This window comes from Sorex fumeus, unplaced genomic scaffold (assembly GCF_029834395.1).
Source record: "Sorex fumeus unplaced genomic scaffold, SorFum_2.1 ptg000207l, whole genome shotgun sequence".
Classification (NCBI taxonomy): domain Eukaryota; kingdom Metazoa; phylum Chordata; class Mammalia; order Eulipotyphla; family Soricidae; genus Sorex; species Sorex fumeus.
The window spans coordinates 1,830,805-1,858,013 of NW_026606264.1; the positions used below are offsets into that span (position 1 = coordinate 1,830,805).

The 27,209-nt window shown below is 59.2% G+C and overlaps 3 protein-coding genes across 4 annotated transcripts in view; 2 read left to right on the forward strand and 1 right to left on the reverse strand.

The window, feature by feature from the left end:
• SNED1 (sushi, nidogen and EGF like domains 1) overlaps positions 1-27,209 on the forward strand; it is a 537,305-nt gene that overhangs the window by 282,718 nt on the left and 227,378 nt on the right. The gene's annotated exons all lie outside the window — the stretch shown is intronic.
• Positions 117-17,095, forward strand: ATG4B (autophagy related 4B cysteine peptidase). 2 transcript variants are annotated; one of them, XM_056108405.1, is made up of 13 exons: positions 119-240; positions 2,816-2,917; positions 3,059-3,130; positions 5,253-5,351; positions 5,883-5,984; positions 6,262-6,334; positions 7,998-8,077; positions 11,457-11,650; positions 11,943-12,021; positions 12,223-12,368; positions 13,094-13,150; positions 13,381-13,474; positions 16,751-17,095. In XM_056108405.1, exons 1-13 carry the CDS (start codon positions 231-233, stop codon positions 16,822-16,824), a joined length of 1,182 nt encoding a protein of 393 aa, XP_055964380.1. In that variant the 5' UTR covers positions 119-230; the 3' UTR covers positions 16,825-17,095. The 2 variants fall into 2 exon arrangements, with proteins under 2 accessions (XP_055964381.1, XP_055964380.1); XM_056108406.1 differs by lacking the exons at positions 11,943-12,021; positions 12,223-12,368 and having other exon boundaries at positions 117-240.
• Positions 18,100-25,382, reverse strand: DTYMK (deoxythymidylate kinase). Its single transcript, XM_056108414.1, has 5 exons — positions 25,224-25,382; positions 23,306-23,414; positions 20,834-20,924; positions 19,782-19,979; positions 18,100-18,435 (listed from the first exon to the last, which is right to left on the reverse strand). Exons 1-5 carry the CDS (start codon positions 25,351-25,353, stop codon positions 18,325-18,327), a joined length of 639 nt encoding a protein of 212 aa, XP_055964389.1. The 5' UTR covers positions 25,354-25,382; the 3' UTR covers positions 18,100-18,324.

Genomic DNA, 27,209 nt, shown 5'->3' on the forward strand with positions numbered 1-27,209 from the left:
GCGCCCGCCGCCGCCGCCGCCGCCCCGGGGCCGCGCGCGCGCGCGGGCGGGCCTGGCGGTGCGCGCGGGGCCCCGCCCGGCGCCCGGAGCCAAGATGGCGGCCGGCGCGCTTCCGGCGCGCGCCCGTGCCCGCCCCGCGCCGGCGCGGATTGGCCCCGCGGGCGGCCCGTCCCGCGTCGCGCTGCGGCCCGTCGGCGCGACGCCGCCTCCTCAGCCGGCCTCGGAGGAAGATGGACGCAGGTGAGGCGCGGCGGGCGCGGGGCGGCCGGGCCGGGGGCCGCGGCGGCGGCGGCGGCGGCGGCGGCGGGACCCGGCGGCGGGGGGGGGGCGCGCGGGGGGCCGGGGCCGGGGCCGGTCGCGGCGTCGCTCGCGGCGCAGCATCCCGGGCGGGTCCGGGCGGCGGGGTGACCGCGCGGTCGCCGCCCGCGACGCCGCGGCCCGGCCCTGCCCCTCCGGGAGCGCCCGGCGGGGGCCCGGCAGCGCCGCCCCGGCCTCTGAGGCGCGACGGGGCGCCCGGGGGCCGCGGGGCCCGGGTGACCTCGGGACGCTGCCCCGCGGGGCGCCGGTGCGAGAGCTGCGCGGGGACGCGCCGGGGAGGCGGCGGGGCGGGCGCCTCCCGGGGCCTGCGGACCCCGGGCAGGGCTGGAGGTCGCCGGCGGCCCGGGAAGTGCGTGTGCGCGCGCGTGTGCTCGCGGGGTGTCTCCCCGGAGGCGGGTGCGTGGCCGGGGCCGCTCCCTCTCCGGCGGCCGTCAGGCCCCTGGGCTCAGGCCGTGGGGGCGTCTCCCTTCAGGGTCGCTGACACGCCCTTTCCCGCGGCTCCCAGTGTGTGTGGGGGGGTCCTGGCGTGTGTCTCCAACCCCTCCCCCATACCCCCTCCCCCGGGACTTGGGGGTTTGGGGGTGCCGGCGGCTCCCCAGGACAGGCGCTGTGGGAGAGGCTGCTCCTGAGGCCGGGGTGGCGTGGCCTGGGAGGGCCGCAGGGGGCTTGTCTCCCTCCGCGCAACGTGCTGCCGCCTGAATCCCACCGATCGCCGCGCCGGGAAGTAGGCCTGCTCCCGGCTTCCCCGGCTTCCCACGTGGTGGGCCCGCGGGGCATCGCGCCGGGCGTGTCGCCGCTTCCGTCCCCGCTCCCGCTTCTCCGCTTGCCTCCGTCCTCGGTGCCCTCTCCCCGGTGGGAAGCCCGGCTCCTGCCAGAGACCGTGCTGGGCCGTTGCTGTGCCCGGTGCCCTGGCCACAGCCCTTGGTGGGCCCCGCGCCCACCCACGGTTGTCTTGGGGGGCAGGGCCTGGTGCCTTTCCTGGCCAGGCGTCAGGCCGCTTCGCCTTTCTGGTGCCACACGCCAGTGCCCAGGCCGGTGAGAGCCTGGAAGGCAGCAGGACCTCCCCGGTTCCAGCTCCTAAGACCTTCAGTCCTTCAGTGACAGGTGCCAAGAACTATGATGAGGAAAAAAAAGGCCGACGGAAACTTGGAGTTTAGTAATCCCTTGTTCAGAGCAGCTTGGTCTTGCCCAGGATGGGGGCAAGAGCACATTCCAGTGGCGCCCTGGGGGTCAGGCAGGGCAGGCAGCCATGCCTCTTTGGTCTTCTCCGCCCTATGGCACGTCAGACCGCAGGGAGGAAGATGGCGCTGACCTGGACTCCTGGCAACTGGCATATCCTTGAGGGACCACCTCAGGTCTTTCCCAGGGCCACCTGCTGGGCTTCCAGCTAAGCCTCTGTGGCCAGGACACTGCCTGCTCGGGCCTGCACCTGCCCATGGATGTGGTGACTCCACGTGGCCCTCCTGTCTCCCTCCCTGTGTCCCACTGTGGGAAGGGATTTGTGGGTGCAGCTGTCAGAGCGAGGGCATTTTCACATGGGCCCTGGTTGACTAAGTGGCCCTGTCCTGCAGTGTCTGGCTGCACACTGCGGGAGCAGTCAGCATTGCCTTCCCCAGGGCCTGTGCGCAGCCCCAGGCAGATTGCTGTGCATGAGGGTGTGTGATGCACCCACTGGGTATTTGAGTTTGGTTTTGGGGGGCAACCATGCGGTACAGGAACGTGACCCCATCAGAGGTGAGAGAGCGTGGTCTCTGTCAAGTGACAAGCATGGGGAGAGTCCGAGCAAGGAACAGGGCATGGCAGCTTTGGTCTGTGGAGCCGTACAGACAGGCTTCCGAGGGAAGACTTGCCATGAGGGTGCATGTGACTCGCTGTGTGCGACAGTTCCCTCCCTCAGCTCCTCTCCCCTGCTGGCCTTGGTGCCCACACACCTGGCTGTGCTCCTTCAGTCACAGAACTCACGTGCTGGTCCCATGCTGCCAGGGATCACGCTCCAGTAGCAGTGCTCGCCAGGACCATTGTGTTTGCATGTTGTGCCAGTTGTGGCCAGGATCACCTGTGCACTGCGGTCATAGCTGCCTGGATCGCACTCAGTGCATGTGCTGTCCAGGGATGGACTTGTGCGTTCTTGCTTGCAGGCACCGTAGCCACGGAGCTGTCTTCTGGCCCCCTGGCGTATTCACTTTCAACTTTCCCTCCCCCTTTCTGTGGACCATGAGTCTCTTGCCCTTCTCAGCACCTTCTGTCTCCCATTGACTTGGCTCTGGCTTCAGACTGTAAAGGTTTTGGAAGCGGGCTGGCCACTTCCCAAACTGGGCAAGGTGGTGCCAGGGATGGGGAACAGCAGCCGTACTTTCTGGGCTCCGGAGACAGTGGCCTCACGCTATCCCCCCGTCCCCCGCCGTAGCTCTGATGGGACATGGACTCCGATGAGCTCTTCTTCACGTGGAAATGTTGTTTTGATCTCTTCTCTTCTGTGTGTCTTTGTTTTCAACAGCTACTCTGACCTATGATACTCTTCGATTTGCCGAGTTTGAAGATTTCCCAGAGACCTCAGAACCTGTTTGGATCCTGGGTAGGAAATACAGCATTTTCACAGGTATGACTGTGCCACACCCTGCTTGCTCTGGGGCTGGTCTGTAAAAACAAAGCCCTTTGTAGGAATCTGCCAGCTTTGGCTAGTGCGTGACCTATAGAATTAATGGTTTATGTGTGTTGTGTTTGCTCCTGAACTATCTAGAAAAGGATGAGATCTTGTCTGATGTGGCGTCAAGACTTTGGTTTACATACAGGAAAAACTTCCCAGCCATTGGTAAGTACAGCGTTTGTTAGATGTGATAAAAGTTTCACAAGGTGGGAACTTCAGTTTACAGGCTTAGGTCTGTGAGAACCTTGTCAGTTGGTTCCGCCCTCCCTCCCTGCTCTTGTGACAGGGCTGGATTCCAAGCCCCAGGCTTCTGCTTCTACTGAGGCCAGTGGCTTTCAGACCCCAGGTCTCAGTTGGTATTTTAAAAAAATTTCAACAGAATGAAATGTTAAGCCGAGTACTACATAGAAAATCTGCGTGTTGGTCTGGAGGGATATTATAGGGGGTAAGGCCTATAGATATTATAATATCTTGCCTTGTACATGGTTAACCCGGGCTCAACCCCTGGTCCCCCGTATGGCCCCCTAAGTCACACCAGGAGTGATCCCGGAGTACTGCTGGGTATGACCCACAAACTGAAAAAAGAAAATAAAGAAAATCACCTCTTGTCTTGGAGACTGCTTGTTTTTTTTCCCCCCTCATTTTATTAAAGTACCATGTTTGCAAACTTCATTATGATTTGTTACAGGCATTCATTACTCCCAACACCACTCCCACCACCACTGTCACCTTCCTTCCACCATTGGCTCCATTTACCCAACCACTCCCCAAGCCTGTCTCTGCAGCAGACCCACAATAGTGTATTTCACATTCCTTGTTACCATGAAATGGCTAACGGAATGTTCGAAAAATATTTTCATAGAATGAAAGATGTGAAATTTTGTGAAAATTGTTGAATCTCACCCTGGGGACATTAAGTCCTTGTCTGAGGGTTTACGCAGCTGTTATTGCTTGTTAAGCCTTCTGTGTTAATGCTTTCGTTAGTCAAGAGTGGTTGGTTTCTGTGCTGCATCCCATGCAATCTGGTGTGCTCCTACTGGGATGTTCGTATTGTTGAGTTTGGAGATGCCATGCACTCCAGAAAATCCAGAATATTTAACTGGGCAGACTGTGTTTGTTGGTCTGGGGGGCACTTGTGTCACGTGCTTCCCACTGAGCTGATCGGGGACATTGCTCTATGTGCGTCTTTCGTAGTTCTACACGTTGTTGGAGAACTGGTGGGCACCACAACAGGGATGACTTGGTCTCTGACAAGGAGGCCACTCTGGAGGACAGAGGGGGCACTGACTGGTGGCTTTTGCATCAGAGCGCCTGAGGGCAGGAGTCTGGGACGAGGTCACTGAGGCGGACGCTCTACATAGGGAGCACTGTGGCGTGGGCCATGGTATCGGTGTCCCTGTAGTTGAGTATCAGTGCTGTGACTCCTGCGAGGTGCTATGGGAGTGGTCTCATCCTGTTGCTGGTTTCACTCCTGGAAGCTGTTCTGGTTGGGCCTCGTGCAGGGGGAGTGGCTTACTACTGAGCTACACTGGGCTGGGCTGCACTGGGTTGCGCTACATGGAGCTACACTGGGCTGGGTTACTCTGGGCTGGGCCATGTGGGTTGAGCTACTCTGGGCTGGGCTACACTAGGCTGAGCCACACTTGGCTACCCTTGCTTGGGCTGAACTACACTGGGTTGAGCTGCACTGAGCTACACTGGGCTGAGCTGCACTGTGCAGTGGTCAGACAGATCACGCAGGGAGGACCATCTAGAGAGGAATCTTGTATCAGACTCCAGAGTCACAGGCTCCCTCAGCTGCTCAGAGCTGATGTGTTTGCATAGGGGCAGCAGGGAGAGGGTTGGTGGCACTGTGTTGTTTTTCCTGTCCCATGCTTTTGCCCACGTTAGACTGGGGTGAAGGGTCAGGCCTTCACACTGTCACGGCAGACTGTATTTCTGGGATTGTGCCCATGAAGTAACAGCTGTTCCCCATCCCTGGCACCACCATGCCCATGAGTGGACGGACCGGCAGTTTTCAGCTGCACCTGGTCCTTTTGCCCCCGTGTCTTTGCCCTTCTGCTGGTTGGAAATGGTTTTACTCACTTGACTGTGACTTTCTTAATGTCTCGTGTGTAGACTTTTTCTGTTTCCTAGGCTCGCTCTCTCTGGCCCATTAGTGGGAGTAATTAGAACATCTTGGTCCGTGGGCTCTCAGGGATGCTGCCCCATGGAGCTGACCTGCGCCGCTGTGGTCCTGCCCCTGCCTGTGGCACCATCTGACAGCCTCTTTCTGTCTGCGCCACAGGGGGCACGGGCCCCACCTCGGACACCGGCTGGGGCTGCATGCTGCGCTGTGGACAGATGATCTTTGCCCAAGCTCTGGTGTGCCGGCATCTGGGCCGAGGTGAGTGGTGTCGGACAGCAGTTTTTAGGAACCAGAGAGGACTGGAGCCAGGGTGGAGAGTGATTCACCAGGACTGAGGGAGAGCTCAGGGTTTTTTGGTACTGACCCATGGGCATGAGTGACCCAAAACAGTCCACAAACTGCAGGGTGTCCCCAGGAGGACTGCGAGGGGTTCCTGCATGCCATTGGCCAGAGACTGGCTGAGTCGGCCACACCGTGAATCTCAGGCATCTCTGCCAGTGTTTGCTGTGTACATTTGTGTGAATATGGGTCGTGAGTGGAAATAGTTTAAGGAGCCCTATTCTAGAGGATACAGAAAAACGTGGCTTCTAGGGTGTGTCTGTAAGCTCCTACATCTATTCTCTGCTTCCTCCAAGGGCGTGTGTGGATGGGTTGGTTGGTGCATGTGTAAAATCCAGGACACCTTGAGAAAGGGCAATCTCACCTGCACTCTGCACATTGATTCTGTGGAAAGGGACGCTTGTGTCACTTGCTGTGCAGAGACTGACCATCTGCCCCTGTGTGTGCTAGACTGGAGGTGGACGCAGCAGCGGCGACAGCCGGACAGCTACTTCAGCGTGCTCAATGCCTTCATCGACAGAAAGGACAGCTACTACTCCATCCACCAGATAGGTGGGGCTGAGGGCTGCACCCACATGTCCGTCCTTGTCCTACTCCCTGGGCAGTCTGGCTGCTCCTTTGGCCCAAGCATGTCCCACTCAGGAGCATCACATCCTCACTGACAGAGTGGGAGGTGACCCTCAGTTCACTCCCAGGATACAGTGCTCTGGCCACTTTCTGTCCAGGCTCCCTGTCCAGTGTCCAAAGCCCCCTGTTCCCCACCCCCAGGACCCGCTCTTCTGAGGGGGAGGCTGAGGTGCATGCCACTAACCTGGTCTGTTTCCTGCAGCGCAAATGGGAGTCGGCGAGGGCAAATCCATTGGGCAGTGGTACGGGCCCAACACAGTAGCCCAGGTCCTGAAGTACGTACCAGCCTCTTCCTCCTGTGTCCGGGGTGGCCAGTGTTCCCCGAGTCTCTGCTGGAAGAAATGAGGGTGTCCTGCTCGACTTTGGGAAGCTCTTGGGTTTCTTCAGGGTGCCAGGTTGGGTGGGCTTGTGGGCAGAGGTTCTGACTCTTACAGGGGTGGATGTCCCCATCGGATGGTGCCCATTAGGTCTGTCTTGGTTCTTGTGTCAGGAGCTTGTCTAGCTCTGTGCTTCCTGGAGCTCTGGCGGGTACGGTGGGCTGCGTTTCTGTTCTGGCCCTTCCTTCCCCAGTCCCTGTGCATGGTACAGCTTTGCTGGTCTCTTCCCTCACCCCTCCCTACCTCTCTGCCCTGCGCTGAGCATTGCCCCACCCCTGCCTGCCACTGTGTGTGTCCTTCCAGTCCCAACTCCTTTCTGCCTTGTGCCCTCAGACACCTGTCTAGACCAGCATGTATGGGGCGACCTGGACCCAGCTGCACCAGGCCTCCCTCCCTCCCCGCTGCCCTGTATGGCGCACCCTGGACCCAGCAGTGCCAGGCCGTCCTTCTTGCTGCCCTGTATGGCGCACCCTGGACACAGCTGTGCCAGGTTTCCCGTCTTTCCTGCTGCCCTACAGCAGCTCTCTGTTGGGCAGTAATTACCCGGACTGCAGGGACATGTTCCCTACTTGGGACCCGTCTGAGTTGGGTCAGACCCTCGGGCTGCGGCCCTCCTTCTCACCCCTGTTCTGCTGTTCAGAACCACCACCTTGAGGGCGCTTTGTCCTTGTCACCTGACTCCCAGCCCTGTGCTCACTCAGCATGACTGGAGAATGTCTGCCACGTGCCCACTTGATCGGGCACAGCACCAGTGCCCTCTACACCCAGTCTGCTGCTCCAGTAGCAGATAGCATTGCCCCCTGCCCAGCCCCCGGTTCAAGCCAGTGCTGCTCTGTCCTCAGTACATCAAGCCACTCTCACACCTGACCTTCCACCTGTCCTGGGGCCAACCCCACACTGTCAGTGTACACATGCACACACTCACCCCTGTCCACCCCCCTCCAGTCCAGACCCCCACACCTTTGTTCAAACTCCACATCTTTCCCATTGCCCCACTGATCTGTGCTCACCCCCATGCCCAGGCCCAGCCTATTTCTTGCCCTGCGATGGGCCCCTTGCTTCTGATTTTCAACAGCAGTTAATGTCCTCTTAGCCCAGCCCAGCGAGTCAACCCTGTCCCGCCTGTGACCAGTGTCCTCTTCCCTAGGAGACCCAGGTGGGGCTGTCGATGTCACTTCTGACGGCTCAGTGCTCTGCCACCCTTTCCTGTCTCTCTGGAGCAAGGGCTGTGCCCATTGACTGAGGCCACTGGGAGAGCTGCCCACCTCTCGGTCTGCGATTCATTGTTCTCTCTGGTGCTCACATGCATGGGCATCACTTCCTTGCCCTCTCATGAGTGGGCCTTCAGCCAGGAGCCAGCCTCAGTGTGTGAGGAGGGTGCAGGCTCATAGTCAGAGTGCCACGTTTCGGGGCAACAACACGCAGGCTGATAAGAGGGCAATGGCCACTGGGTGTGCCAGCTTATGTGTATGATACTGGGCTTGTGCCCCATGGCACTTGGCAGGGCTGAGGGCCTGATCTGCACCATGGGGCTCATGGCCTGTCCCCTGCTTTCTGTTAGGAAACTTGCCGTCTTTGACACGTGGAGCGCCTTGGCTGTCCACATCGCCATGGACAACACAGTGGTGATGGAGGACATCAGTAAGTGACCCGGAATGCAGGGGCTATGCACACTTCCTGCCTGGGCCCATGGGCACCACAGCACAAGGGGCTGGGGGCCTGTTCTGACACGGTACAGACTGAGCCCAAGCGGGCCTTGCTGCCCTCTGGGGCTATGCACAGATGGTGACCGGAGCTCTGGGGCCCCGAAAGGCGAGAGCACCTTCACTCCACCCACTTCATCTCCTTGGGAGAGGACCTCAGACCCACTGGGGCTGTGAGCAGTCTGAGCGATTAAGCACTCCACTTCCTGTTGTGTGGGGCCTCCAGACCACTGTCCTACACGTGCAAAGTTCTTAGTAGCTTTTCTCCACAGAACTCCCCAGAGCTCTGCAGCCTTGATGTTGCTGACGTGCCACTGTGGGCGGTTTTTTTGAGTTGTGTTTCCCGTAAGAAAGTGTGAAGACCTGTTCTTGCTGTGGCTATGGCCAAGTGCAGGTGCTGCCCCTGGGGCCTGTGCCAGCTTCTGCCCATTCCCTGGCCCTCCCCGTGGGGCTAGGCTCCTGCACGGACGTGGGCTACACAGACAGGCATTTTTCCCTGTGTTGCAGTTCTAGAAAGCTTGTGAGATATTAGAAGCAGGAAGTCTTTGGAGGAGGGAACCCTCCTGTCACCATAGCACATAGGACCTTGTGTCATGTCTGTTTTCAACAACACCGTGGAGGTGGTGTTGCTGTCCTTGAGATCAGCCCCAGGCTAAGGCTAGGAGAACCAGGCACAGGAGGAGCTTCAGGGACCTCCAGGCCAGGGGGTTCATCTGTTTGCAGGGACACTAGCTCAGTCTCCTCTGGTCAGCCTGTGTCCCCGTGCAGGGTCAGTGCCACTGGCAGGATCAGCCCATATTGCTGCCCTGCATTCCCCATAGAAGCAGGGCCAGCGTCCCAGAGACAAGAGGTACCTGGATGCCCAGGTTTGGGGGAACAGCACGGGCCAGGCCAGGGCTCTGAAATGATAGACCATGAGGGCTGCCTACCCACTGCCCCTGGGGGTTTCCCACCCACCCACCCTCCAGTGAGTGCCCCTGGGTGCCCAGAGAGGACCTACTGACTTTTTTGGGGGTGGGGGGTGGGGTCACACCCAGTGATGCACAGGAGTTACTCCTGGCTCTGCACTCGGGAATTACTCCTGGCAGTACTCAGGGGACCCTATGGGATGCTGGGGATCAAACCCGGATTGGCTGCATTCAAGGCAAATGCCCTACCTGCTGTGCTATCGCTCCAGCCCCGGCTCTGTGATCTTTGCTGTTGAGAATTGCACCTGTAAGCACCGACAGCAGGGGCAGGTGGCAGCCTGGGGATGACATGTTGGGCTGTCCAGAAGCAGAGGCAGCCTTGCGATATGGAGACAGTGCAAGTAGGACCCGAGGACAGCAGCAGAGAACTAGACGGGCAGGCCCCCTTACTGGAAGAAGGGCTGAGTCCCAGAGCTGAAGAATACCCCCTTTCTTTGTTCTGTTTGGGGGCCACATCCAGTGGTGCTCAGGGGTCCTGTGGGACTCCAGCCGAGGGTGCCTCCAGCTCTCTGAGATAAGTTTCACGCACTTGTTAATAAAGATGTTCCTGGTGGCATTTTCAAGTGGAAAGAACAAGGAGAATGAGAATGCTGGATGTCTGGACACAGTGGGCCTCAGGATCCCAAGAGGCAGGGCTGCAGAGTGTCCAGGGCCAAGGCATTTGCCTTTCATTTGTCTGTGGCTGCTGCGATATTGGTTTAAATCCCCAGAGCCATATACGGTTTCCTGGGCACCTCCAAGAGTCCCTCTTGAGCACTGTCAGGTATGGCCACACCCCAACAACCCCCTCCGTCTCCTGAAATGGATGATTTCTGAGGGGGAGGTCTGGTCTCATGAAGGGTGGGAGGCGCAGAGACGAGAGTGTCCATGGTGGTAAATAAGTTTATACATGTTGGGAAGGTTGAGGCAGCACTGGAAACAGCAGTGGGTGTCTGGGATAAACAAGCCCAATTCTTTAGAGTGGTATTTTCAGTGGGTTGGGCAACAGATAGACTCGATTTCCAAGAGAGCCAGTCCATCGCCTGAACTCCATCCCCGTGTCTGGACTTAGCCCAGACACATGCACGTGCATAGGCCCAGTCAGTGGTAAAAGTTATTGCACCAAAGAAAAGATTGTCTCCAGGATTTTGACCAGAGCAGTAAAGCAGACAGCGTGTAGAGGTGGTGGGACAGGGAGAGCGCAGGATATAATAGGGCCTATAGGGAAATAAATTCCAAGGGCTATTTGCACAATCAATGGGCCCAGGGCAACCCTCACCTCCTCACCTTTGCGCGCCCCAGCCAGCTCTATGTCCTATGCTATGTAGTGCTATTAAAGTGTGACGAAAATAGGAGGTAATGCCATCTCCAGATTTGCAACTTGTACCTTAGCATTTGGGCAAAAAGTAGTTTGTAGACTGTTAGAATGGGATGTGGACTGACCCTGGGCAACGGTCTGCCTTGGTCCTGGTGGCTGGATCATAAAACAGGGAGAGTGCAGGACATGGGGCCAGAGAGACTGGCACCTGCCGAGCATGTTGCTAGTCTGGTCTTGAGCACAGGCTCAGCCAGGAGCATACTGCTGGTAGGGTCCCACTCCCCCCAGGAGGAGAATCCTGAGATGAGCACATGGAAGGACAGAGCAACGGCATGAACCAGGCAGCTGGAAAGAGTGGTCTGAAAGATTTGAGAGAAGAGCGGGACTGATAAGTGACAGGCTTAGCTCTTTGAAACCACCTTCTGCAGGTCAACAGTCAGTTGTCGAAGGGAGGAAAGAGCCAGGAGTACATACAGAAGTTGCGAGGTCTCAAGTCCACGACAGCCCTGTGGCTGCTGGGCCCGGAGGTGGCCCTGCCCTCCAGCAGGCACCTGTCGTCTGGAGGGCCTCAGCTTTGTCTGGCCCTCTTCTGTTCTGGCCCTGCCTGGGGAAAGGCCACACTCCAGAAACACATGTGAGCAGGGTTGCCCTGGGCTTGTGGGGGACTCACTTATGGAAAGAAAAGCGTCGGCAGCCCAGCGTTCCAGACTGGAGCCTTGTTGGGGCCACCTCTGGCAGTGCTCAGGGGTGACTCTGAGCTTAGTGCTTGAGGTTGCTCATGGTGTTCAGGGGCCTGTGTGATAACAGGGCTCGGACTTGGGCTTTTGTGTTCAGAGCTTGTTCCCGGCCCTTTGTTAGCTGTTTAGAAGCCTGGCAACTTGGTCAGTTGTGCCCAGAAAATGTTTATTTCCTCTGAGGGGCAAGACCAGTGTTAGACTTACTTTCCTGAATTGTATTTCGTCATGTTAATGCTTTTTTCTTGGTAGACAATTATTACATGTTGGTTTCTTTTGAGCAAACATCTGCCCTTTAAAGCTGGTCTCCTCCCTCAGGAAGACTCTGCAGAGCCAGTGGTCCCTGTGCGGGTGCAGCCGCCTTCCCAACAGACGCAGACAGGCACTGTAATGGGCTCCCTGCTGGAGCTGAGCTCGCCAACAGGCCTGTGTCCTGGAGACCCCTGGTGCTTCTCATACCACTACGGCTAGGGCTCACTGACATCAACGAGGCCTATGTGGAGACACTGAAGGTGGGTCTGAGCCACCAGGGGTCAGGCAGGGTGGCTATCTAGTTGGCACTAAGGGTGGGTTTGCACATCATCCTCAGCCCTCTGCCACCCTCTCCCCATGCCCCTCCCACATGGCATTCTGGAAGGAGACTGGGTCTGTGTTCTAGAGCATGTGCTGTGTCTTGTTCTGTCTTGAGTTCCTCAGCCATGTGGCCATACTTCTCATTCTCCTGGGCTCTGCCGTGGAGGGGCCTGCTGTGCTGAGGTGTGGGCTGCACACTCGCAGGTGCTTAGCCCCCGTCCTCTTCTGCAGCGCTGTTTCATGATGCCCCAGTCCCTTGGGGTGATCGGAGGGAAGCCCAACAGTGCCCACTACTTCATCGGCTATGTGGGTGAGTGGCAGGCCCAAGCTGGCCGGAAACCAGGGAGAGGGTGAGACATTTGTACTGCCCCCAGGGGGATGGGGGATGCCAGGCTCCTGCCGGGGCCCTTGCGCCATAGCCAGTGTGGCACCTCTGTGCCCTCCTGGTCAGCCACGCGGGGATCGGGTGGTGGGTCTGAGACGGGCTCTCATTTTGCCCCTACCCTCCCAGGTGAGGAGCTCATCTACCTGGATCCCCATACGACACAGCCAGCGGTGGAGCTGACTGGCAGCTGCTTCATTCCAGACGAGAGCTTCCACTGCCAGCATCCTCCAAGCAGGATGAACATCGGGGAGCTCGACCCGTCCATTGCTGTGGTGCGTCCAGCCCACTATCCACCCCCTATCCCTGGCCGTAGGCTGGAGTGCTCTGTCACTCTGTGGCCAACCCTACTTGAGAACGGAAAGGAAATGGCACTTTTGTCACCTTTTGGGAAAAGTCTGTGTGTACACAGTTCAGAGGGCACAAGGGGTCAGAGGCAGTGTCCTTCTGCCATGCTGTCCTCAAATGCAGTCACGGCAGCCTAGCCTGGGACAGCACATGTGTGTACACATATATGAGCATGTGTTGCATGATTGCGCTTATGTGTATCTGCGGGTCTGTGTGTGCGTGTGTGGCAGTAACAGCCCCTCAGCTCATGACTAAGGATGTTTAAGGATGTTTACTGCACAGTATGCACTTGGCAGAGGCAGGTGGGCAGATGTGGGGCCCCCTCCGCCGCTCCCTATGATGACAGCAACAAGTGGCTCCTCGGGAGGAAGCAGGTTTCCAGTTGCCACAGAATGCCCCACATCGCTGCAGCAGGCACTCAGGCAGTTGGGGCTCAGCTGGGCTGCTCAGAGCCTCTTGCTGGGAGTCGCAGTGGGGCAGGCATTGCAATCCTTTTCACCCCAGCAGGCTCTCCAGTGACTCCCAGGGACCCTGGGACCTCCACAGCCAGTGCCTCGCAGGAGGGAGATCCGTGTGGCCGGCGTGCTGGGACCGTGGGGGCCTTTCAGAGCTGCCCCAGCTGGCTGGGTGCTCACCCTGTTCTGTGTTGCAGGGCTTCTTCTGTAAGACAGAAGGCGACTTCGATGACTGGTGCCAGCAGGTCAGAAAGGTGGGTAGCAGCTCGGTTCCCCCATGCCCACCCCGCAGCACTTCTTCCATTCCTTTCCTAGCTGTGTGGGGAGACGCTGCATGTGACCTGGAAGGGGTCAAGGCCACATGGGCCCCACACGCGGCTTTCTGTCATGTCCTGTCGGATGGGCAGCCTGGTGTGGCCTTCTCTCTGTGGGGCGGTGGGTTGGGGACTCATTCTGTCCCCTCATGGCTGTGTCTTGCTGGTAGCTGTCCCAGCTTGGAGGTGCCCTGCCTATGTTTGAGCTGGTGGAACAGCAGCCTTCCCACCTGGCCTGTCCTGACGTCTTGAACCTGTCCTTAGGTGAGTTGGAGGCCACAGGCCTGTGATGGGGGAAGGCTGGGTGGCTCTGGGCCTGGGCCCATCTTTGTTGCTGTTTTTTTACTACCTTAAGATCTGCGTGAACCCTAGAGACAGCCAGTTAGTTACTGGTGTTAGCCTCTAAGTGCAGTAATTTTCCAACAAGATGGATTCATGCAAAACAAAAAAAGGCTGTGTGGTCGGTGCATTCTCTGGGTGAGACATGCATGCACGTCCCAGCTCCCCGCTGGACAGGGGCTGCCCCAGGATTAGGCACAGCCACTTCCTCCACTCGGCCAGCCCACCTCGAGCAACCAGTGTTTCTCTCCACCCATTACTTCCACCCCTTGTGATCAGGGTCTTTGAAGGAATTCCTGATCAAACGTGGATGGCCTGGGTTGTGGCCAGGAGGGTCTTGTGTTGGGTGTCCTGTGCAATGTGGAGGTCAAGAGCACACATTGGACCTCTGTTGTGACAGTGGAGTGATAGGAATGGCAGGAAGCAAACTTCAGACCCTTGCGGTGGAGTCTGCTCTGAGTCAGACATACTCTGCTGTCCTGGGATGGACTCCTGCTGCTGCTGCCAGATTTGGGCTCTAACCTTCTGTCCGCCTGGTGTGAGGCAAGCCTTGTCGGACAGTTGCTCCCTCCAGTCAGGCCCATGGGCCGGCCACGCAGGGAGCCTTTGTGGACCAGGTGTCTCTTCCAGAGCCTGTGGTTTAAGGTTCTCCATTCCTGTGAAGACTGATACTCATGTCCGACCAGAACATGGCTATTTGTAGAGCAATTAAGAGTTTTATAGCATGAATGTGAGCCCTTTGATCGGGTGTGGATGAAAGAAAAGCCAGATGCATGGGGGCCCTGCCATCCTCTCAGGCTGAGAGTTTAGAAGTCCGCAGGCGGATCCCAGGTCTAGATGAAAGAGAATAGGTATATTAGCTGCACTTTCTGGGGATTCTGCACAAGTTTTGGCCGGTTGAGTTATAATCATACTGTTGGTGCATTCAACTCAAGCAGATGGTCAGGGTGGGAGGGACATGGAAACAATCCAGAATCCACCCCAGAGCAGGAACAAATTTAAGGAGCACCAGCCAGTGAAATGGACTCAGAGGGAAGGACAGCAGGGAAGGGGGACCTTAGAGGAGATGCTTCTTACAGGGACACGGAGAGGAGATCCTTCTCACAGGGAGAGGAGCCCCTGCATGTATTAGTGCCTGTACCCTGTGAGGAGGCAGTGAGGTTCTTTGCCAGTGCCCTCGGAGGGCGTTGGGGGAGCTTCCGGAAACTTTTGGGTGAACGTGCCTGTGGCCTGAGACTTTATGGAGGGGTGCTGCAGGCATCAAGCGGTGAGAGAACTGCACTTAGTTTACTGTGACTGCTAATGGACCATGCCCAGTCTGGTGCCAGGGATAACTCTTGGTGATTAGGACGGTGCAGTCCCAGGGATGGAGCCCAGGCTCCCACAGCCCATCAAGGCTCCGTCCTTGGGGAGAGGGTACCTGCATGATGATTTCTAAGAGACTGTGACCCGTGTGTGAAGGTGGAAGAAATGGGCTGATCCCGTTCAAGTCTGGGCACAGGTGCAGTCAACTCGCGCTCTCGCATACCAGACATGTGCTCTGCCACTGAGGCACATTCCCAGCCCGGCAAGCTCCCCTTAATGTGTATTAGAGACCCCACCTTGAGTCTTGGGGTTGGTGTGACTCACCAAGGGGCTGGTCATCAAGGGCCGTGTGTGGAATTGTTCCCTTGTTGGGGCAGTGTCACTGTTCTTATGGCAAGGAAGGGACAGGTGGGCTGTCTCTCCTGGGACTCTGGTTCTATACCACAAGAGCAGGTGCTAGAAGGACACGGGCTGCTGTTGGATGGCCCAAGGCAGGATAGCATCCGGCAGCTGGCCTGAGGTGGGAGACTCTCCAGAGTTCAGCCCCAGAGGAGCCTCAGGGAAGGGCTTTCCTTGGAATCTGTAGACCCACACAAGTTCTTAGGCTTTGGGCCAGCAGCCGGAGCTGGGTGTGATGGAGTTTCAAGAAAGCTGCTACAGTGGCCACGTGACGCCTCAGTCTGCTCATCCACCCTGGCCAGGACACCCGGACACCCTCCAGCATGGCTCATCTAGGATCTGGCTAGAGTCTCACCACCAAGCACATGATGCAATGAATGAGCTGGAGATACTGTTGCATTGTCAGAGCAGAGGAGGGATGGTGCGCTGGCCCCTCCACCCGTTCCACTAGAACCTTTCACTTAACGAACACCTGAAGGGGATGGAAAAGGCTGCCCATGGTGTGTTGCATGCCCAGAGCCTGAGTTTGACCTCTCTTGCCTTTGGCTGCACCTGGTAGTGCTTGGGAACCATGCAGTGCCTCCCACAGCCACACCTGATGTGGCCTGAAGAAAAATGCCTTCAGGGGCTCAGTTCCCTTTGTGAGGTTTGATACTCTGATACACATGGGTTAGTCCCCACGGAGCTCTGTGTCTCTGAGCTGGTTCTGAGCCATCAGACTGGGTGTTTGACATTAGAGCCAGGGAGAGTCTCTAACTCCGTAATAGGCTGTGCTGAGAGCTGCACAGGTGGCCTGTGCCCCAGGCCATCAGGCACCACCCAGTTGGGGCTCCTGGTGTCAGGGCTTGGCAAGGCCAACCCCATGTAGTGGCCCGAGAGACAGCGATTTTTCTTCATGTAAGGGGTGTGCCCAAGCACAGAGGGCCTTCCTCAGGAAGCTCCATCCAGAGGCCACTGAGACTGGCACCTGCCACTGGCCTCTGCGCTGTCCCGACTCTTCCCTGACTCCTGTAGCACTGACCTCAAACAACAGTGGTCATTACAGCAAACTGGGCTCATCTGGCAATAATGGGAGGAGACTGGTGAGACGGGCGCACAGCCCCAGGCTGCAGGTGGGCCCAGCATCAGCTGCCCTGCAAGTCTCCATGGCTCATGGTAGCAGGCTGCTGGGGGGTCTCCTCATGCGTGTCCTGAACTGCAGGAACCAGAACGCAGGGTCTGGACCGAGCCACCTCTTCCTAGCCCTCATTCCAGCATGGCGCCCACGAATGGCCTCAGTGGGGTGGTGCTTACTCACATCTAGGATCCTGAGCTCAGCACCCCAACAAGGACAGAGCCCATGGTCTGGCCAGCAAAACGTGTGTTCCCCAATTCCCTATAGACTTAGGCGCTTGGACAAGGGACAAGGAGCCCAGGTGCAGATCCGGCGGCCTGAACTGTGCCTGCCACACCTGGGGTGATCTGTGCCAGCTGTCTGAGGGGCTTTTGTTTTTTTAGATTCTTCAGATGTAGAGCGACTGGAAAGATTCTTTGACTCAGAAGATGAAGACTTTGAAATCTTGTCCCTTTGAGAGTCCTATAGCCGGGATGGTCTCTGCTGGCCCTCACTGGGGTGCCCTCGAGAGCCAGCCTTGCCTTGGGGTGCTCAGGGCCGCTGCATCTCATCCATCCAGCCCGCCCGGTGCGGAGGCCCATCCTGGAGGAGAGGGACTGCTCAGCCCAGCCCAGGGTGCAAACGCAGAGCCCGACCCAGGGCTCACCCTTGCAGCCTGCATCATGCCGCTCCACCCTGCTGCTTTCTGGGTTTGCTTGGGGATTAAAGTCCTGTTTGAAGTCGCTCCACACAGACGTGACTTTCTGTCAGGTGTGTCCCACATCCAAGTCTCCGAAGAGCTGCCGTAGCTTGTGAGGCGCAGGGCGCCCAGCCTAACCCCACAGCAGCCTCAGTGGACTGAGGGTGGAAGGAGTCACAGCTTGGGCCGCCTGGCCACTGGGTGGTGAAAAGTGGGCTCCAAAGAAGTCACCTGCATGGCCCCTGTGAGGAAAGACCCCCCCCAACCCCCGCTGCAGGTAAAGCCCAGGTGGCTCCTTGCAGGTTCTGGCTCACTCCTCACACAGGTGACCCAGCCATGGGGCAGGCGAGGGCAGCAGCTTCCCCCTGCAGCAGGAAGCCCACCTGCCCACACGGACACTGGCTGGGCACAGAGGGTGGACACAGGTGGGGCGCTGCGCCTGTAAGCTGTCTCACATGTTCTGAGAGGCTCGCTGTGGAGAATGTGGTTCATTCTTAGTGTAGTTTGCAATTCTTAATGGCAAATAATAAGAATTTCAATAGAAGACTGAGTTGTCTGTCTCGTGCTTTGTCCCCAGTGAAGAGTTGGGTGGGGAGGAAAACGAGCCTTTTCAGAGGTCCTGATGTCACCCGACCATGGGCAGGCAGACAGTGGGCCTGGGGGGCTCTGGCCCCCAAGCCCCCCCTCAGGGTCGGGACTGTTGATTATGGGGATCATTTCTGCCTTCAGGACCCCACTCAGCGTGGTTCTCTCCAGCCCCTGCCACTTCTAAGCCAACCACTCTCCACCTGAGAGGGTGTACTCAGGTCAGGGTGTGCATTAAGCGACCCCACAAACAACCTCCCACCCACGTCACATGCAGAGCAGTACTAGCAAGTGCAGCCGTCCAGGCCACACGAGGGACACAAGAAAGGACAAGGTGAAGCTGCCGGCTCCATCACAACAGTAAGTGGCAGGTGCGGACAGGCTGGCCAGGAAGGAACCTGGTGAAGCCTGGGCACCCTGGCACACACCCTCCACACAGAGGGGCTAAGGACATGAGACCTTGACACATATGTCCAATAGCATTTATGGGAGCCTGTGCCTGAGGCAGCAGTGCCAGCTGGGCACCCTTCTTGGATTCATGGCAGATGAACCTTCACTTGTTTCCTTAGGAGAGAGATGGCAATGGGACTACCCACCACGGACCTGGCATGCCCCCATGTGACCCTTGGCTCCACTCGGAGCCAGCTGGGCGGGGCCTGTCCTCAGCGGCCCCCAGCTGCCAGGAGCTTGATGCTATGTCCACAGCTGTCCCAGAGGCCTGTGTGCCACAGCCCGGATGGTGCCCTCCGAGAGCTTCTGGATCTCCTCGTGCACAGCCTCGATGCTCCTCGATGCATCCACCACCTGGCACCAGAGGGGACCATTACTGTGCTTCCCATGCTGAGAATATTGGCTGGACTCCGGGGCTACACTGGGTCCCACCCTCACCCCGGCCCAGGGACAAGGGTGATACTGGTCCCACTACCTAGCAGCTTTTCCCCACGAGGACACCCCTGTCCCCCCTCATCCTGGGGACCCAGAACCACTCGGGGTGGGGAGGGCTTGGGAATATCTCAGAGCTCAGTACTCAGCCTGCATTTAGGTAGCCCAGGTTTGAGCTCCACCAATCACCAAGCCAGAATCCTCAGGGGCTTCAGTGCTTATCCTGCATGCAGCTAATAGTGGCCAGCCCCACTGTGGAGAGGAAGTTCATCACCAACCTATTATCTATGGCTGTGCCAGCGGCTTACTCCATTTCCAGGTCCAAGGGCCCCTTCCAGCTCCCTGGCACCTCTGGGGGCTCCTGTGCCTTTTCCACAAGGAAACCAAGGACAGGCAAGGACCAAGTGACAGGAACAGTGAGGGTGTCAAGGGGGTCTCCTGATGCTCAGTCCCAGGCTGCTGTTGAAGCCAGAGGCCAGGTCCTGGCTCAGCCTGGCCCAGCACTGCAGGTCCAGGCCCACCCAAGCAACCTCAGGGCTCCTCAAGCTGTGATGAGTTCCTGACCAGCAGAACCCTGCTGTTCTCTGCAGGAGACTCACCCTCTATGATATATGGTTTAGGGGCCAGAGTAAGGGTACTGCGGGGAGTACTGCATGTATTTGCCCTGCACACAGCCAACTGGGTTCGATCTCCAGTATCCCATATGGTCCCCTATGCACCGCCAGGAGTAATTCCTGAGTGCAGAGCCAGGAGTAGTAACCCCCTGAGCATAGACAAGTGTGACCCAAAAAGAAAAAGAAAAAAAAAAACAACCCAAAACCAAAAACGCCACCCTCAGTGGTGGTCAGAGTCTATTCCTGGAGCCTGTGCTCAGACCTTGTGGAGACGGGACCTGGATTTGCAGCAGTCCTCAAGCCCCCACTGTGTGGGGCAGGGAAGAGGCAGGCAGGGCCCACACCAGGAGCTGAGGAGTGCATGAGCAATGAGGGGGTGCCAACAGTTGAGCCTGGTCCGAGGACATGACCAGAAAAAGGGAAGGTCAGTGTCCCATCAGATGCAGCCTGCACTCCCAGGACAGCCCCGGCCTCTGGAGTTCACACAGGGCAGCAGGATGGGCTGCAAGGAGCCACCCTGGAAGATCTGCACCCTTTGGGGAAGACCCATGGCGGCCGGGGGTGTTCATGGTACCACCAACAGCCCTCTCACAGCCCTGTGGGGAGCCCATGCTGCTGCGGCCCGGAGGATAGAGAGACAGGAGAGGGCCTCACCTGCCAGTTGAGCGTTGTGTCCCCTATGAGCTTCTGGAACTGCTGCAATGCCCGCTCCTGGAAAGGCCCGTCCTCGTAGCGCTCCTGCCCAAAAGCAGAGCGTTTGGTTGCGTCCGCCAGCGCCAGCTGCAGAAACACCACCAGGTCTGGCTTGGGGAGGCCGACGTCCGGCTGCTTACACCAATGCAGGGAAAAGTCCTGCAACCAAGACCAGCATGAGAAGGGTGGCCGGGGGCTCTGCACCAGGTCTCAGGGCCTGGGCATGATGGCATGGTCTTCACAGAGCAGGCCGCAGTCACTGAGGCAGTGGAGGCCCAAGGAGACCCTGGACATCCTGGGGAAACTAGGCCACAGATGCCACCAACACGCTGAGCTGGCCTCCGTGGCCCCATGCTCACTTGTCTAGCTGAGCGGGAGAGTGGGCAGGTCAGGTGGGCCTCGGAGTGAGGAGGGACTAGGGTGCCAGTGTGGAAGCACCAGTGCATATCCCCCCCTCCCCCCCGGCAGCTGTTTCTAAGACACACTGAGCACTGAGCGTCTGGTGTGCTGGGCACTCAGAGGGGACAGAGGCTGTGGCTGGCCATTTCCTCTGCTCACGGTTCATGTTGGAGCATTTTAGATCAGCAATGGACAGGGGCAGAGCCCTCGTAGGCAAAGTTCTGCATTGCTCTGGGAATGCGCTTGCTTCAAAATGTTTTATTCTGGAGCTACGTCCGGGTGCTCGAGGACTACTCCTGGCTCTGTGCTCATGGTCACTCCTGGCGGCAGTGGTGAATGCATTGGGTCTCCTGCCTGGAACCCACTCTGTGGCCCTGAACACTCCTGACAACTTGGAAACTCATCCTGACACAACTGATACTGCCCACGAAACCATCAGCAGCCGTACCAGTGTCTGCTCTTCTACTGAGAATGACACAGCCAAGCCAGTGAGGGGTAGCTGAGTCCGGGGTGTGCAAGCCCACAGCGGGACGGACAGCAAGTGAGGGGTGCACCTGGGCTGTGTAAAGCCAGGGCAGCCTCACACCCATGCCCGGCCCCACCTGGGCACTCACCTCCTTAGCACTGGTGAAGGCGACCCCTGAAAAGGCGTATCTGTCCACGACCAGGGTGATGCCTTGGCTCAGCTTCTCCTTGATGAGGGGCCTGGGGAGCAGAAGCTGGGGTCAGGGTCCTGCCTTGGGAGGCCCGAATCCAACCAGACACCCACAGGGCGTGTCTCAGGTGACAGGAAACAGCCCCTGGTGGGAAAGGCCCTGGACCACCACTACACGCTGCCACACGGGCACTGGGCAAAGCCACCAGGAAAGGACAGACATGGGAGCAGGGCTTCTTCAACCGTGGCCTCAACCCCACATGCAGGATTGTATGAGGTTAAGAATGAAAATACTGGTTTTAAAATAGTTTCCTTATTTATTTATTCTGTGGTTGCCTTGGGGCCACACCCAGCGATACTCAGGGCTTACTCCTGGCTCTGCACTCAGGAATCACTCCCGGTGAGCTCAGGGACCCTATGAAATGCCGGGGATGGAACCTGGGTCAGCCGCATGCAAGACAAACACCCTACCCGCTGTGCTATTGCTCAAGCCCTAGGGGTGATGTCTAAGAGTGGCTGTCGCCCCACGTTTGATTTGCAGATCCATTGACATAACTGAGAACTGGGGCCCAGAACAGAGAAAGCTGAAATGGCCCTCTCCTTTGGGGCACAGGCCCAAGGAGGTCAGACACGGGAAGGTGGGCACAGGTCGCCAGCACCACCACCACCATGGCTCTATCCACCAGCTGGCAGCCCCTCACCAGTAATCCCCACCAGGTGGCACCCCTCACCATACCCAGGTGAGGGCCACTGTGTGAGACCTGACACCTGGAGGACAGGCCTGCACTGCCCTGGGTGGGCAGCGGTCTGTCCTGCACTGTCCGACACATGACCTATCCCAAACCCACGACATGCCCAGAAATGAGAGATTTTGTAGGACAGAACGTACAAATGGGCCACAGACACGGAGCTAGGGAGACCCCTCAGGTCTCAGGATAATGGGGAGACAGAGACGTGGACACAGACGCAACAGGAGGCCTGTCCAGAGTAGGACTGGGACAGGGACAGCCCATGAGCAGTGGGGCAGAACTCAAGTGCTGAGGGCACTTGCCCTGTACACAGGCTCAGTCTCTAGCACCCTATATGGTCCCCCAAGCCCTGAGCACTGTGGCCTTAGCAACAGTTGCAGCTCAGCCGCCAGGCCCAAACCCTGCCCGGGGCAGAGGAGGAGAAACTAGACCAAGCCTCAGCAATCAGACAATCTGAGCGTTCAGGAGGGGCCTGTGCTCTGCATGTGAGAAAGCGGAGTTCAAATCCTAGCACGACATGGTCCCCGAGCATTACCATAATGACCCTCAACCACAAAAAAAGAAAGAAACAGAACCGGCCCAAGAGGCAGGCAGGGCGCTAGCTTTGCAAACAGCCAACTGGGTTCAATCCACAGAACTATACGTTCTCCTGAGGCCGCCAGGCGTGATCCAAGGGTAGAGCCAGATGCAAGCCCTGAGCACTGCCAGGTGCAGTCCCAAAACCAAACAGGAAAAACAAACAAAAAAATGAATAGTTATGTCTGACTCAAAGCAAAATGTAATGTGAGTCCGCTGATGTAAAATGGAAGAGCAGGAAAACTCCTGCAGAATGACGACAAGCCAACGTAAGAGTCACCGAATCAAAAACCACCTGAAACCCTAGACGGCTCTGGCAGAATCAAGAAGAAAACATTTACATGGCACAGTCTGGGGACAGGAAAGTCACACAGAAGCCAGGCAACACTCCTCAAGTGACAGGGTGGGGTGGGAGACCACGGCCATGCACGCCTCCCAGGGTGTCTCAGAACACCGTGGCACTTGGCTGGAGTTCCCACCACACACCGGAAGGGCCGACACACAAGCCTCCCTCACACGTGGGGCCTCCACTGCTTTCCCACACTACGAAACCCAAATTCAGAATAACTGGAAACTGCAGAGGTGTCGAAGGCCAGACGGGCACTTTCACCTGCCCGGAGTGGGCTTGGTGGCCACAGGGAGGGAGGGAGCAGCAGGCATATGCCAGGCACGACCCAGAGTGGTGGGCTTCGGCCCGAGACCACCGGCTGCCCCTGGGTGTCACCGCCCTGTTCAGAGCATGCAAGAGCCCAGGGAGGGCCTGAGAAATAACCCGGGGGAGGGGGCCCGCCTCTCTTACACCAACCACAGCACAGGCACCCAGGAGGTGACGGGAACAAGCAAGGGGGTGGGAGGGGGAATCCCCCACAAGCCGTCCCCAGTCACAGCATCACCACAGGGATGGGACAGGCCAGGGAGCGGGGGCCGGTGCGTGCTGGTGCACTTTCCAGCCGCCCTCGAGCGGAGGCCCTGAGTCACACGCAGGGGAGGGAAGGAGAAGCACAAACTAGGTCTGTGGGAACCCAGGCAGGCCACAGGCAGGAGCTGGGGAAGGCCCGGCCCCCGCCCTGCCGCCACATCACTCAGACCACCGGGGGGCACCTCACACTTGCTCCCAGCGGTTCGCAGAGAAGAGCAGGTGCACCGAGTGGTCCTCCACGTCCCTCTTCTTCTCCAAGTACGAGTTCAGGAGTTTGCCGATCTCCGTCGAGCGCTCTGAGAAACAGACAAGTGAGTCAGGCTGTGACAGCTGGTCTGGACAGAGCCCCTGGCCCTGGACCCAAGGCTGACCATGAGCTCAGCTTCCGGAGGAGGAGTGCAGACTGTGACCCCAGGGAAGGCTTTTAAGACTTCCAGATTAGTTGGCTTTAAGAGAGTACGTGGGGCTGGAGCCATAGCACAGTGGGGAGGGCGTTTGACTTGCATGCGGCCGACCCAGGTTCGATTTCCAGCATCCCATACGGTCCCCCGAGCACAGCCAGGAGTAATTCCTGAGTGCATGAGCCAGGAGGAACCCGAGCATCTCTGGGTGTGACCCAAAAAGCCAAAAAAAAAAAAAAAAGTATTCAAAAAAAGTCTTTTCCCCTCTACCAGTTCATCGCCTGTGGGAAAACATTTCATCACCTGTTGCTGACGGGCAATTTTCTGTTAAGTAAGAATAAAATACTTTGATTTTTTTTAAAAAAAAGATCTTTTTATTGAATCACCGTGATAGGCCCTTACAAAGCTGTACACGACTGGATTTCAGCCATAGTGTGCCAACACCCATCCCTCCACCAGTGCACATTTCCCAGCACCAGTGTCCCCAGTTTCCCGCCCATCACCCCCCACCCACCAGCCTGCCTTGATGACAGACTCTCTTCCTTTCCTCCTATCCTTTTGGGCGTTTGGTTTGCAATACAGACTCTGAAAGGTTATCCGGTATATCCCTTTACCTACTTCTAACACTCAGTTCTTGTCCAGCGTGATCATTTCCAGCTATTATTGTCGTAGCAGTCCCTTCTCTTATGCAGCTTAGCCTTCCTGCCGCCCCACACCCTTGTGGTCGATTCCAACCACTGACCAGTCCTTCTAGCCCTTTTCCCCTGGCTGTGGATATCAGTCTTCTACTATGCATTTTCATGTCCCACGAATGAGTGCGGTCACCCCATGTCTGTCCCTCTCCTTCTGCCTCATTTCGCTCAGCATGATACGCTCCATGTCCATCCATTTACAAGCAAATTTCGTAACTCCATCTTTCCTAATAGCTGCAGAGTGTTCACCTGTAGATGTGCCGTGGTTTCCTGATTCATTGTCTGTTCTCAAGCACTCAGGCTGTTTCCCGATTCTGGCTATGCACACAGTGCTGCAATGTACCGAGGAGTGCAGCCGGCATTCAGCAGAAGCACTTTCACAAGCGCCTTCAAGGCCGCCTTTTCCTTAAGAACGGGCGCCAAGGGCCGGAGCTGCTCCCAGGAGCCCCGGCTCAGCCCGCGCGCGACGGCTGCGAGCACCAGGGGCGGCCCCGACACAAAACCACTGGCTCGAGGCCGGCGCTGCTCGGCCCTGAGCGCCGTGGAGGGGGTTCCCCCTCCAAAACGGGGGGCACAGGACCGCCCTGCAGCCCGGGCGGGTGGCCCCGGGGCTGCAGCGTGGACGCCACGTGCGGGAGGCCTGGCTCAATCACTGGCCCCAAGCACCGCCGGGTGCGCACATCGCGAACGGACCCCGTTCCTGGGGGCAGGGGCGGCCCCCTCCCACCCGTGCGGTCCAAGTGCCGCCAGCGCGGGCGGACAGGGCCGTGCGCAGGGCGCGGCGCCAGGGAAGGGGCGCGCCGGGGGGCGCGGACGCGGCCGGTCTGGGCCCCGCTCCCACAGCCAGGCCCCGCCCCCTCTCCGCACGCGGGTGCGCGCGGGTGTGCGGCGCCCCGCAGCGTCCCGGCCCCCGCAGCCCCCGGCCCCTCCCCGGAGCCCCCGGCCCCTCCCGGGGTCCCTCTCCGGGCCCCTCCCCCTCCCCCCGCGGAGCCGCGCGCGCGCGCCCACCCACCCGGGAAGCGGAGCAGCTCGGCGCGGTGGCCCGCGGCGCACAGGGACGCCACGAGCTTGCGGCTCTGCGTGCTCTTGCCCGCGCGGTCCACGCCCTCCAGCACGATGAGCGCCCCGCGCCGACCCGCCATGGCGCCCGCCCGCCCGCTCGCCCGCCGCGCGCCCGCCGCGCGCCCGCGCCCATTGGCCCCGGCCCGCCGCGCGCCCGCGCGCCCCATTGGCCCGCCGCCCGCCGCGCGCTCCGATTGGCCGAGGCGGACGTCGGCCCGGGACGGACGCGCAGGCGCCGCGGCGCACCTGGCCTCGGGAGCGGCGGTCGACGCAGACGCGATTGGCGGGCGAGACCGGGGGGTGGGACGAGCCCGCCGCCGCCCCGCCCCTTCCGGTTGGCCCGCCCCCGCCCCCGGAGTGGGCGTGGCCCTGGCGCGCCCGCAGGGCCGGGCCTTCCCGGGGTCCGGGCCGCCGCAGCCGCGTCCAGCCGGTGTGCGGGGGTCGCCGGGGCCGCAGCGAGAGGCGGCCGGGGCGCGTGAGCTGCACCGAGCCCGGGGGCGCCCGCCCGGACGTCCGCCGGGCAGACAGTGGGGCTGGCGCCGGCCTCGGGAGGACCCCAGGGCGCGCACGGGCCTCGCCGGCGCCGCCCAGGACGCGATGCAGCTCGCGGGCCCTCGGCGGCCGCCCTGGACCCGCCCTGCCCTCGCCCTCGCCCTCCCCGGCGAGATGCGAGCCCAGGGCCCGTCCCCGGAGTGCCCTGCTCACGGCCGAGGGCAGGGAGGGCCGTGCGTGCCCACGAGCCCCCAACACCCGCCTTCCTGCCACTGGCACGGGGGCGGTCCGCGGCCGGACAGCGAAGCGGGTGCCCAGAGGGCGGAGGGCCACGGTCAGGCCTCCACTGTGGTCGCGGTGGCCCCTGCACGGCTGGCGCAGAGCAGGAGGGACACACCCATCGGGTGGATGCCCTTGGGTGGCAGCTGGTTGTCTAGCCCAAGAGTGGGGCAGGGAGGGCGAGTGAGATAGCAGCAGCAGGCACGAGCCTTTAACTGCGAGTCCCAGAGCACCAGCCAGGCTGCAGGAGGGCCCCGATTAGGGCGCAGAGCACAGGACCAGCGTGCAGCACGCCCTGGCCCTGAGTTGGGTCCCTGGCTTCTATGAAGAAGATGCTTGGTTATCTCCATGGCCAGAGTGACTGTCCAGGGACCTGCCCTGACAGACACCTCACGCAGACACCCTGGGCGCTAGGGATCCCCCTGTGAATGCCAGCAGGGAAGCTGGCGCTGAGATGGACTGCTCTGCCCGACCGCCCACCCTCCTGGCACGCAGGTGTGGCCCCCTAAGCAAATGTGCCTCACATGGCTGACCAGACACCCCCGTACCCCCATAATGCAGCCTTCCGGGCAGAGACGAAATGGGTCCGTTGACCCAGGACTTCCCTAAGCCACTGGGCTTGGGTTGGCTTCTTGGCTGCAGTAGTTTAGCGTCCCCTAAGTGCTGTCCTCCTCCGGGGCTGTTTCCGTGTCATCGCCTGGTGGGCAGTGGGGCCACGGTCGCTGCTAAGCAGCCTCCAGCCTAAAGGCTGACTTCCCAGGAGTCTTTGCACTTTCCACCTGGGCACCCTGGAACTCTGGCCTGAGTTGGATCCAAGGCACCCCATTGGGTATTGCAGGCCAGTGGCTCTCAGTGCCCAGCGTGAGAAGCAAAGGGTCATCCCTGCTGGAGTTTGTCCACTTTCTTCTGTGAAAGAAGGCAAAGTGCTCTCTGAGAGAAGTGAGCCCCCTCGTGTCTGGAGGGGTCCCTCCCTGAACAGAGAAACAGATCTATGTTTCCTTTGTTTGGGGGCTGCTTCCGGCAGGGTGGGGGGACCGTGTGGAGCAGCGATCAAGCCCAGGCTTCCGCATGCAGGACACACTAAGCAGCTTCCTCAGGCCAACCCTGATTTCTGTTGTGACTTACACTGGCAAAGGTCAAAGCCTGCTGCTGCACTGGACAGTGG